Source organism: Phoca vitulina, unplaced genomic scaffold (genome assembly GCF_004348235.1).
Source record: "Phoca vitulina isolate PV1807 unplaced genomic scaffold, GSC_HSeal_1.0 scaffold30, whole genome shotgun sequence".
NCBI lineage: Eukaryota > Metazoa > Chordata > Mammalia > Carnivora > Phocidae > Phoca > Phoca vitulina.
Genome location: NW_022589733.1, coordinates 23,260,325 through 23,272,663, shown reverse-complemented (window position 1 = coordinate 23,272,663; position 12,339 = coordinate 23,260,325). Strand labels below are relative to the sequence as shown.

Below are 12,339 nucleotides of genomic sequence, written 5' to 3'. Positions count from 1 at the left end.
AGGGCCTTTTCCTGTTTGGGCTGTCCCTGCCGGGACCCAGCTCACCTCCTCCAGGTTGGGGGGACTCTCGGCAAGAGGAGCCAAGTTCTTGGCCCCCAACATCTTGCCCCTTGGTTTTCTGGCTGGTATCTGACCTGATGGCGTGACCTGACTGTTAAGAAATCTTGGGGACTGAGGAGGGGGGTGGAGGAGTTGTTTTTGTTTGTTTTGGAGAGTGGACGCAATGAAAAGTGGAGTGAAAGAAAAACTGAGGCAGGGATCTCAGGAGGAGGAGCAAACCCCATTCTTCTGGGAGACGGTCCACTGAGAGCAGGCCCCATTAGTATTCCACGGAGTGGGGTCAGGACCACACAAAGTCAGAGCTGGATGGGACGAGCACAGACCAGGCCAACTGCACTTGATGGAGGCAAGGAGGTGCGGGGACTTGCCGGAGAGTGGGCAGCGCAGGGCAGAGGCCTGTCCTTCTGTTCCTCTCCAGGCCACTTCCCACTCCCCCTCACCGACCCAGCGGCCAGCACCCCTCCTTCGGCATGGGCCCTGGGAGGGCGGGGAGCCCAACAGGGCAGGTCAGGATTCAATACTCAGAACTGAAGAGGGGAGAGGGGGCCAGCCTGAAGGAAGCTGTGCCTCCACCCCGCCTGGAATCCTGCTCTGCACCGAGGTCAGCTCTTGTGTGCTTTTAGATGTTCTGGAACCAGACAGACCCAACTTCTGGCTCCTGGTGTTATGAGCTTGGGCAAATTACCTTCCTCACACTTGGATGTCCTTTTAAATCAAACTGGGGATAATGAAAACCAGTCCAAGAGCGCCAGGCCGAGTGGTCACAATAGAAACAATGTGCTCCGAATAGGGCATCCGCCCCATAAACTTCGCCTTCTGCCCTCTCCTGCTCCCAGCCTCCTTCCACAGATGCGGGGGTCTGAGCCCAGCACCCGCTGTGGTTTCCAAAGGCAGCCAGTGGCGGGGGTGCTGGATAGACCATCAGCTCTCTGAGTTGCCCTCAAACGAAGGGGCTCTAATGAAGTGGAAGCCCCCATTTCTGGGGCAGACACTGAGAGATGGCTGATTTCCCTCCCCTGGGGGCAGGAGAGCACAGCCCCAGTCAGCCTGGACCTTGAGTAAGAAGAGGAACCCATGGGGATGATCTCAGTCTGGGGCCTCCCCCTGGGTGAGACCCCCATGCTGAAGGCCCTGTTGTCACTAACTAAATCCCTTTAAAGCGGCCGACCCACCACACCAAAGTGACAAGAGTGCTTGGGAAAGGCAAGCCCGGTGAGCTGTCTCCTTTGAGAGACTGGAGAACCTCTCCATTGCTCCTGGGACCCGGACCATGAGAACAAATGAAATCCTCTCCTGCCCCCCCGCCCAAAGCCAGCCGTGTCTGAGGGCCCAGAGGGCTGGCAGACTGACCCACACAGAGCTGACGGCCCCCCTTTCCCTCAGGATGCAGCAAAGGTGAGAGCAGCCCCCGGGCTCCCTGCCCCGCGGGGCTGGACGCTCTTGAGGCGTGCTACGGGCTTGAGGACGGGGAAGACCCCGGTTACCCTGGACCAGGGGTATGTCGCAGCTCTCGCGGGGTGCTCGAAGGACCTTTACGAGAAGCCCCCATCACTGGCGACAGCAGCCCGCCACGGCGCCTGAGCCGACCACACGGGCTCCTGACCTGGAACCTGCCCCTGCTGCCCCTGCCGCCCTCACAGTCCTACCCTCCACGCTTCCTCACTGGCAAAGGGGGTGCTCATTCTTTTTTTCTGCTTGTACGTCAGCCACGTGAGCCATAAACTCCCCTCAGCAATCTCTCTTCATGGTTCCTCTGAGCCTAGGGGAGGGGAAGAAGGCATTTCTCCCGGGTTGAGAACCTCTGCTCTGAAGTGTTAAGGTCACCTTGGCTCCAAGAGGTGAGAAGACCCTGGGCAAGGTGCCTCTGGAGGCCCCAGCGGGGTGTGCCCTTCTGGATCTCCACAGACTCTGAGGCTTGCTTCTGAGCAAGCGGCTGTGGCAGCCAGAGGCCCCGAGGCAGGCCCTCTGCCGATGATGCCCTTTCTCTTCTCTCCCCTGGAGCCAGGGCACCCAGCTCCTCCCTTCCACCTGCAATGCTGCGAACACAGCCCACTGACTTGAGCTGGGGGTCCTGAGGGAGGGGGGTGGGGAAGGGAGAAGGTATAGAATGGGGTGCTGGTCCTGCTGCTCATTGCCTTCCCCTTGGTTTTTCTATGGCTGGATAAGGACAATGAACCCCCAAAGAAGCCCGCCCACCTGGCCATTGGCACGGGGCCTGTATGGTCCTAAGACAGGGGAACAGAACAGAGACCAGCTTCTGTTCCAGCTTTTGCTGCTGAAGCTGGGGCAGGAAGGATGTGGGGAAAAAACAGAGCCTATCTTCCTGATTCCCATGTGTACCTTTGCATTTTGATGGAAATGAGTACCAGCATCAGAGGGGCCAGAATTTACCGTGTGTTCACACATGTCGTGTATTCTACACCCGTGACCTCCTTTAATTCTCACTGGGGAATCCAGACCTGGGAGGGTGCTTCTCCCATTAGTCTCAGTTTTCAGATAAGCAAACCGGGTGTCAGAGAGACCAGCTCATTTGCTCAAGATCAAGGTTAACCAACTACCGAGTGATGCGCCAGGACCAGACTCTTGGACTGCCTGACCCCAAAGCCTGTGTTCTTAAGCCATCAAGCTGCACTGTCACCTGGGAGAAAATATTACCGAAAAGGGATGCCACTCAACATCACAACAAAATTTAAAATACTGAAAATAAACTTCATAACGAGTAAGACCTACAAAAAAGACCTGAAAGCTTTACAAAATGACTTACAGAAACAGGGACAAGCTCTGCGTCTGGGTGGGAGAGTTCAAGGCAGCGACATGCCAATTTCCCACTGAAGCGCTTGTCATGACAGACAGGTAGTTATGACGGGCCAGAATCTGGCCCAGGAGCTCTATGCTATCTCCTTTAACAACGGCCTGTGAGGCAAGTGTGGACATCACGAGCCCCATTTCATAGGCCAGAGAGGTCAGCCTCCTTGCCCAAGGTCCCTGGCGGAGAGGGTGAGAGCTGCAAGGCAAGCTCAGGTCTGGTGGCCAGTTGTCTGGTGGGGGAGGGGTGCGCGCTACATCCTCTCACCTCTCAGGTGCACCAGGCATCCTTCTAGCTCTCTTCTGAGACTGAGATTTCTTTTTTAAACTTCTGCACTGTTTTAAGTGGACTTTATTTTTTAGAGAAGTTTTAGGTCCACAGTAATATTGAGCAGAAGGTACAGAGATTTCCCACATACCCCTGCCCTCACCCCCGCAGAGCTTCCCCCATAACGACGTTCCCCACCACAGCGGCACGTTTGTTACAATCAGTGAACCTGCACTGACACATCATTGTCACCCAAGGTCCACAGTTTACTTTAGGGCTCACTCCCGGTGCTGTATGTTCTATGGGTTTGGACAGATGTATAACAACGCACACCCACCTTTACACCCCGAGGATTCTGAGTGCAGGCTGGGAGGCAGTGGTGGTTGGGGGTGAGGTGTCAGGGTGGTCCCAAGGCCCCTTCTGGACCAGCCACACCTTCAAGGACATTGAGAGGAGCCGTCCTCTGGTGCTCATGGGCGGAGCTCACTCAGGCAGCTGCAGGCTTAAGAGGTAGCCGACAACTGGCATCTTCCGGGCAGGGGAAGAAGCAGGCCCACCTCCCTACCAGGGTCCAGCAGGAAGCTCTGAGCATGCACCCTACATTCCATGCTACTGAAATCAGGGTTGCATTTTCACTTAAAAACATGTAATTGGATCTCTAGCTAATGGGAGGGTTTTTTCTCTGGTGCCAAGAATTTTAATTTGACACCTGCAAATTCTTTCTGACAAAAGGGATTTTCATATAAAGTGTGCAAGGAGCAGGAGACACTGAGGCAACAGCTACTTATCCTGAATGATGGAAAAACAGAACCAACCGAGGGTGCCAGGAGGGCGGGACTACCAAGTATCGCTGGAGTAGAACAGAGCGACAATAGCAGGCAAGACACCCCAGCAAGGCCAAGTGCCAATGGGACTATGGAACATGGTGGTGTCTCTGAGGCTCTGCCCCTCCCTGCCCCCAGCTCTTGCATCATTAACACCTGGGCACACTCTGTTCCCTGAGGCCAGTGGCTCTCACCAAGCGTGAGAAGCATGTGAGTTTATCATACTGGGAGAGAGAAATATTTGCAACACCAATGACAAACATAATGTCCCCAATATACAAAGAGCTTCTACAAATCAATAAGAAAATGGACAAAGGGTCTGGGGGCTGAAGCTTTTGCAGGATATACACAGCTCTCCACAGCTCACCATATGGAGAACTGTTCTTAAGAACCTGTGGAACAGGAGAAGGCGGCCAGAAATGGGGATGATGATACAACTATAAACACCAGCTCCCCCCCTCCCATGTGGTTCTGATGTGGGTAGCTGGGACAAACACTTGGTGGAACACAGGCATGATGGTTAAGTGAATAAGAGGATGAGCTTTGGAGTCAAACAGATCTGCTTTTGAGTTTGGCCTCACACTTCCTAGCTGTTGGGGGGTACTTTACCTCCCTCAGTCTGAGTCTTCTGAACTGTAAAACAGAAAGAGCGACAGTACTTCCCCACAGAATTGTCCAGGGTTCCCCAGATACCACGAATCAAGGGTCCAGCATAGTTCCTGGCACAGGAACGACTTCATACAAGCTATTGTTAAGAATCACCTGATCCCGGGGCTCTAGGATTGAGCCCCGCATCGGGCTCCCTGCTCAGCCGGAAGCCTGCTTCTTCCTCTCCCACTCGCCCTGCTTGTGTTCCCTCTCATGCTGTCTCTCTCTCTCTCTGTCAATTAAATAAATAAAATCTTTAAAAAAAAAAAAAAAAGAATCACCCGAAACAGTGGGATAACCTGCACCTTGAGGCCCCTTGGCCGGATGTAACATTGTGGCTAAATTCTCCCCACCAGTCTGGCTGTGACCTGATCTGACTGAATGGGCTTTCAGGGTCTTAAACCTCAGGGAGCTCTGACTCAGATCAGGGCTGTGTTTGGAAAAACTAGGAAAACCCACGAGAGAGTGATTTCTAGATATCCCAGAAAGGAAGCTCCAGGAGAAGGGGGACTTTGTGTTGTTCATGGCTGTATTTCCATTGCCAAGTACACAGTATGCCCTCAAGGTTGCCAAAGAGACTGGGCAGGGGACACTTAGGAATGTGATGTGGTGAAGAACCAGGATAGGGCAGAATCAGGACTCATTACTGATTATCATGGTCCCCAACTCCCTCCCTGGAGAGATGGGAAAGCAGGGACTCTCTGCTCTTGTTACGGCAACAGCCCCCCTTGAGCCCCAAGAGCAGGTGCAATCCTTTCCCGGCAGGGGCCCACAAGATATGCCCAAAGCTCTGAGAACATTTGGCACTTCAGCAAATCGCGTTTCCACAGCCGCAACCCGAACAGAGCTGTTTAATGGACTGCGTCTCCTCCTGCTCCCTGTAAATGCACACGCACACAGAAACCCATCACGAGCAAAGAGAGCTGCATGGGATTAAACAACTCAATTTAAAGGATTGAAAACTCAGCTGCTTCCAGTGAAGTCCTAGCAAAGTTCTGCTTTCCCTTTCTGTCCTGAAATGAGGGCTGTGAGTACAGTGAGTCATCCCTAACTCAGGCAGAACCGGGCTGTGTCCTCCTGGGCCCCACACTGCAGTGGGGTGCTGAGGGGAAGGGAGAGAGAGGCCGTGTGTGTGTGTGTGTGTGCGTGTGTGTGCGTGTGCACGTGAGTGGGGCAGGCAGGAGGGGTCAAGGGCATCTGCCCAGACCATCTGTTTTGGATTTTTCTGGAAATGCAGAGTACCTCAGAGGACGGAGAGGCAGACACCTGCCGTCTGCATCTCTTTTCAGCTCAGGTTTAAGAAAGCAAAGTCAGGCTGCAGAAAACTACCCTGGGCCCCACACAGCCTGGTACCAGCCTCAGGCACCTCACGCACAGAAGGTTGTGAACAGTGTCCCTCTCCCCTCTCCCCAACCCCCCCAGCTCTTGTCCACTCCCATGTTCCCAATGGGCAGTGTGGGGGATCTGTGGATTCATGTGCCCACTGCCTCAGGGGGTACACACAGCTCTGCCTGGAGCCCACAGCTGCCCAGAAGACGGAAGGAGAGGGACCAGTTGAGGCACAGCCCGCCAGCGTCTGACAGGCAGCCTGGAGCTAGGATGGGCTCAGAGAAGGGATGCTACCCTGGCTGATGGCAACACCCAGCTGCAAATCCTGCCCCTCGGCTGGGAGGCTGGGGAGTCCTGAAAAAGAACCACCTTAGCCTAACTGCACAGAATGGACCACTGCCGAGGATGGGTGGGGACAGGTGGGGCCTCCCCAAGGGGGCTGAAGGATGCAGGGCCCAGCTCTCCTTCCCCTTCTCTGGGCTAGCCTCTCTCTTCTGCTCTTGACCCCAACACAGCAAAGCTTAAAGGGACAATTTCAAACCAGAGGGCAGAATGGAGTCTGGGTGAAATGAACAGAACGAAAACTCCAGAGGGGCCAGTGCCGTGCGGCCGGGCACTCAGCATTTTCCGAGGGTCAGTTCACCCTCACAGCCATGTGCTGCCACTGCCCCACTGAGAAGAGAAGGAACCGGACGTGCAGAGTTGTGAAGTGACTTACTCATGGCCAGGAAGCTAAGTGGGGCCAGACCTTGCTTTTGGGTGCCCAACCCACAGCCGAGCTGCCCACCACCACACCCCCTGCCTTCTACGGTCGAGCCAGGTCCCCCCCACCCCCCAAGGCTGGTGTTCTTGCTGATGCATTGACCCAGTGCTCTTCAGAAGGGCCGGCGGAGGAAGTCCTTGTTCCCAAAGCCAAGAGCATTAAACCCAGCTTTCCCCGGAAGCGATGCACATTTACCAGGTAGGAAGAGAGCAATTTTTTGGATGCTGATTTAAGAGAACAACAACAAAACGAGCACTTCTCATCTACCAGGTCCCATTAGCCACTCAAAAGGGGAGGCTGGGCAGCCCTGCACAGAAGGAAAGGGGCACACGTGACCTACCTCGTCGGATTCATCCGATAGCGTCTGCAGCAGGATGGGGAAGAGGCTGTCGGTATGCCGGAACATCTGGAGAGCAGAGAAGCCGGGGCACCCGTGAGCATCGCCGCCCCCACCAGTGGATTCGGCATGGATGGGGTCTTACTGCACTGCACGGACCACCCCACGCCCTCCCACGGCCCCTCCAGCATCTGTCACTCCTCTGCCTGACAGGGGCTTTCTAGAACTGCACTGACCAGAATCCTACCAAGCACGAGGCGGCCCCCGAAAACCAAGGTGTACCCCAAAGCAGCCCCCAGCTTGGAAGGGCCTCCGGGGCTGACGGGCCCAGGGACTCACCTTCCGGGGAGTCTTGATATAGAGGTGGTACAGCCACTTCAGGACGGCGATCCTGGTCATCATCCCGATGGCCATGTCACTGAGGTGGCAGTTTAGGACCTGCACAATGCCATCGAGGTGGAGTGTGACCGGGGCCCTCTCGGTGCTGTGGGCAAGATCATGGAGGAGACAGGTGTTGAAGCCACGGGCGCCCCTCCGCCCTGGCCGCAGCACCACCCCGGTTCCGCACTCAGAACCACGCTCCGCCTCCCTCTCCTGGGCGCGGCGGTCGGGGGCGGGCAGGTGGTACCCAGCCTGGCATGGCTCCCGGAGGGCTGGCTTCACCGCCTTGACCTTCCTCCTTTCTTTCCAAGGCCAGAGCTGTGACAACCACAGGTGGGGGAAGAGGGCCAGTCTGCTGCGTGCCTGCCCGCCTCCCCAGCACTAGCCTGGCCTGGGCAGGAGAAAACCTCTCTGATGTCACCGAGCTGGGGCCCAGCAGACCTCGGGGCTGGAAGGCTGTTCAGCATCTCCAGACCCTTTGTTGATAAAACAAAACCACCACCTCCGACGAGTCCAGGGCAAAGCCCTGAAAATAGCCCTGAAGAGCCAACAGGTTTTTTCACCGGGCAAACGAAGAACTCTCCTCGAGTAAGGAGAGGGCTCGTGGCTTTAGATCTTGCCATACTCCAGGCCATTTGGCACACGGTTTGGCTTGGCTGAGAAGCCTTGAGAGTTGCCTGTGAAGCTGTAACGCTTTCGTCTGAGTCGGGGAAGGAGCAATACAGCCTCTGCCTCTGAGAGACAGAGCCTGTTCGGACTGCGCTTCGCTCCAGCGGGGCACAGGCTCCCGGGCCCAAAGCCTCGCCGGCGTCTGGGCAGAGAGAGGCCCTGCCCAGCAGCCCGGAGGAGACTGGCTGCCACAGCCCTCTGCCCGAAGCACGGCTCCCAGGCAGAGGCTGGAGTTGCCAGGGGTGGGGGCAGCACGGGCCGAGAACCTAAGGATGTTAGCGAGGGGCTCCCTTCCTGCGACAAGTCATGCCGCCCAAAGGTCTCATGACAGGTGCCCCCCGTGGGCTGCAGTTCCTGAGGACCCCGGCCAGGCAGTTCAGCTGCCTGCCGGGACACAATGGTCTCGCGTGGTATTTCTAGGCTGCTCAATTATTCATTTGCAGCAGGAACTCGATGCCTGTGCTTCCCTAACTCGCCCGCAGCCTCTCTGAAGCTCATTTGATGTGAATTCCTAAAGGGCCCCGCTCTCAGCTCTGTAACTGCTCAGTGGAACTGCTATTCACTACGGTTTGATGATTCCCCATAGCGCTCATTTCAGGGGTGAGAGTGGGCACTCCCGTCCTCTGGTAGCCGGAGGGGCTGGGCGTGCTGAGCCTCTGGCCGGGGCGGCCCCTGAGATTTCCCCAGGAGTCATGTGGCCGGAAGTTCTGGGGTCTTCTGAGAATATCCAAACGTCTAGATTCTTTGGGAGCCTAAGACAGATGGGGAAACTAAGGCACAGACAAGTCCAGGGTGGCAAATGCAAGCTCCCAGCCAATCTCTTCAGCAATTCCTCTCCCACACTCACTATCTAGTAGAAATACAACATGAGCCACCTGTGGAATTTCACATTTTCAAGTTTTGTACTAACAAGTAACAAGAAACAGGTAAAATTTTAATGATATATCTTTAATGACTCTAACATACCCAAACAATAGCATTTCAACATACGATCAATACAATAATCAACATACACGTCACTCATAGGGTACTTCACATTCTCTTCTGTGTCCTAAGTCTTCGAAACCCCGCGCACGCCTCACCCCGACAGCACATGTCCGTTCAGACCGGCCACATGGCACGTGCCCAGTAGCCCCACGACAGCGGCTACCGCCACAGACAACACGGCGCGACAGTGCCCGGCTAACGAGCTACCCTACAGCTTCCAGAGCATTCCCTTCCCTCTCTGACAACTTCCTAGATGCTCCCTCTGCTCCTGCCGATGACCAGGACTTACTGTCTCATCTCTAAGTCCTTCTTTTTCCCATCCTGCTGGCCTCCTACCTGGCTCCTTCCAGCATGCTGTTATAGCTCTTCTCCTTGAGAAGCTGGAAAAGTTCCAGAAACCTACCCGCAGCCCAAGGCCTTAACAAAGGAGGAGCTCAGGACGCTGTGAGGAGGGAGCAGAAGCCGTCCTGGCCCTGCCTCTTCTTTCCTAACCTGTGAGCCCCCAGTCCACAGTGAGTCCCTTTCCTCAGCAGGAGCTGCAGGGCATTCCAGCTGCCACATGGGGCCCAGGGTGCCAGGAGGACCCTGTGCCTGGCAGGCCACCACCACTTTCTTAGCTGAAATGGCGCCCTTGGGAGCCAGGCCTTGTTTTCACTCCCCCAGGGGAGTCAGAACTGCACTGGCCAGCAACGGCTGTGTCCTAAGCTACTGGTGAGGAGGACGGCAGCGCCAAGCCCAGCTTCCCCAACTCCACCCTGCAAATCAGGCCCCGAGGTTACCCAGTCAGCAGTGGTAGCACCAGCAATTTGAGTGTGAGCAGTCGGAGTCTAGAGTGGCCTCATCCACCACATGCCACTGCCTCCCAGTGGGCCAGGCTCAGGAGAGTCCACTTCCAACTGGCCCCTGGCAGAGGCAGCAAGATGGCAGCCCCTCTGGGGACTGGCCACTCCCTGGCCAGGTCAGACCTGGCAGCCCCATGTACTGGAGGTAGAAAGAGGTCATCACGTATACCTTTCACCGTATTTTCTTATCAGCATGGTAGACAAAGTCTCTACGTGGGGTGAGGAAGGATACCGGGAAAGCCTGGTGCCAATCCATGTGGGGGGCACTCCAAATCTGAGCGGCCCAAACAGGGCTCCAAGATGCTAGATGGTCCCTGGGGCAGCTGGGCTCCTTGCTTCAGTGTGGTCTCTTGCTTCACTTTTGGCCAGCTCAGTGTCTCCTCTGAGGGACAAAGCAAAGGCCAGCCCGTGGTGGCATCTCCCTCAGGCGGCACTGTGTCAGGGCCAAACAGCGAAGGATTTCATGGCGCGGTGCGTGAGAGCTGGCAGTATTCTGTGCGCTAACACGACTTCCCCACAACAGAACTCCCCAGACATGGGCACCTTCAAATCACTGCCAAGGCAGGTGTCAGCTTCAACCAACCAAGAACATCATAGCTGAAAGGGACCTCATGGCTCAAGTAACTTGATCCTTCAGCGCACGGATGAGATAGTATGGGACCTGTCCAAGGCCATGCGGCCATGCGCTGAAAACTTATTCCTGTAGCTGGAGACATTCTCCACGGGTCTCACTTCCCCTGGCTGGCTGGAGGGGAGGCTCACGGGAAGCAGGCGCACCCCAGGGCACCAGGGAGACTGATCTTCGTGCCCAGGAAAGATCCCAGCAGCTGTCAAGGAGGTGGCTCTCAGCGGCTCTGCTGGGTGTGGTTGGCCCCTGTGTGCTGGGCTCCTAACGTGCTCCGAGGGAAGCCAGGCCCTTCTTCCAGAGGGCAGGCTGCATGGCATACTCTGAGCTGCTGCTAGCCTGGGGTCTGAGATGGGGTAGCCTCCGCCCTGGCTTCCCTTCCCCAGAGAGCAGAAGGCAGCTCACTCACAGTTTAAAATTTATTTCTGCATCGGTTCCAAACAGTCTAGACTAGTCACTCCTGGGGGCTTCTGAGTTATTTCAAGGTGTCTGCAAAACTCCATTTCCACTGCACATTTTCTCATAAGGCATCTCATAACTAATGTCTTACACATATATGTACTACATTTTCCAAATGCATGGCACTACTGTGGCCATTAAAATACCGACTTATTAAATAATACTTCTGATACTACTAATAAATAATGATAAATTCCCGTGGTTCTCTCCGGGAGGTGGCACTTCATTTCTGTAATGTCTAACTTTGTATGGTACTAGTATGTTACATCTCTAATCAAATTAGAAGAGAAGAAATAAAAAAAGAATTGTTTCTGAACTCAACGTGGTTTTTTTTATAAAGTATCTTTACAACTTCTTTTCAGTCAGCAGATGCTAAAAGTTGGGAAGCACTGAATTCCAGATCTTTCTGCCTTTCTGCAGCCAGCTATACCAGGAGACCTATACTGAATGTTGCTGATGACACCTCGGCCCTCGGCGAGGCCCAGGGCATCAGAGTGGACGCCTGTGTCCACGGTAACACCTGTCCTGGGCTCCCACATCAGCTGAGTGAGGGAGGCTGACGTGCGGTTTCTGTAACTCTCCCAGGGCACCCACTAAAGGTCACACCAGGGGGCTTGGGAGGAAGACCGGCCTGGCTTGAATTCCAACTTGGCCACTAAGGAGCTTAGAGATTTTGGGCAAGAAGTTAACCTCTCTGGGCCTGTTTTCTCATTTGTAAAATGGGGATAATAATGAGGTTTTCGTAATAGTAACTGTTGCTAAAATGTGTAAAGACCTTTCTGTGGGCTGGGCACCGTTCTATTCTCTTTACATATTCAACTCATAGGAGCTCCACACCCCTAGGAGGTAGGTATTATCACTGCACCCGGTTTACAGATGAGGACACTGGGGCAGGGAGCAGGGCCACAGAGTCAGGACATGTGTCCAGGCAGTTGGACTGCACTGTGCAGAGGATTCATGGGAGCCGAGGGCAGGCAGTGGGGCTGGACAGTCGCAGGGCAGGTTCTGTTTCTTGGTGACCCTGGAAGGTGCCCTCTTGCCCAAGCGCAGTCCCCCTCTGGCAGCACCTACTGGAGGAAGCATACACCCACCCTACTGTCATCCGCTGCCATCTCCAAGGAGTGGGGGGCCCAGGCACCCTGGCTTGGGGTTCACGACTCCGAAGGCCGCCCCCCTCTCTGGCACAGCTACTGACTCAGACCGCAGCTGCCATGAGGAAGGGGCCATTCGTGGGAGACAGAAAGCTTGAGATGATTTGCTCTTGGTTTTTAATGTTAAAAGGGTAGGATCCGACATGGGCTCCTGAATGACAGGTATAAAGCAAAGCCTGGTTCCAACGAGG

At 55.2% G+C, this 12,339-nt stretch overlaps 1 protein-coding gene across 2 annotated transcripts in view; it reads right to left on the bottom strand.

Annotated features, from left to right (window-relative positions):
- VAC14 (VAC14 component of PIKFYVE complex) overlaps positions 1-12,339 on the bottom strand; it is a 100,353-nt gene that overhangs the window by 61,758 nt on the left and 26,256 nt on the right. For both annotated transcript variants that reach the window (XM_032424247.1, XM_032424248.1), the window contains exons 11-12: positions 7,374-7,518; positions 7,038-7,103 (exon numbers count right to left, since the gene is read on the bottom strand). In XM_032424247.1, the coding sequence (XP_032280138.1) occupies positions 7,038-7,103; positions 7,374-7,518 (211 nt within the window). The remainder of the gene's footprint in view (positions 1-7,037; positions 7,104-7,373; positions 7,519-12,339) is intronic.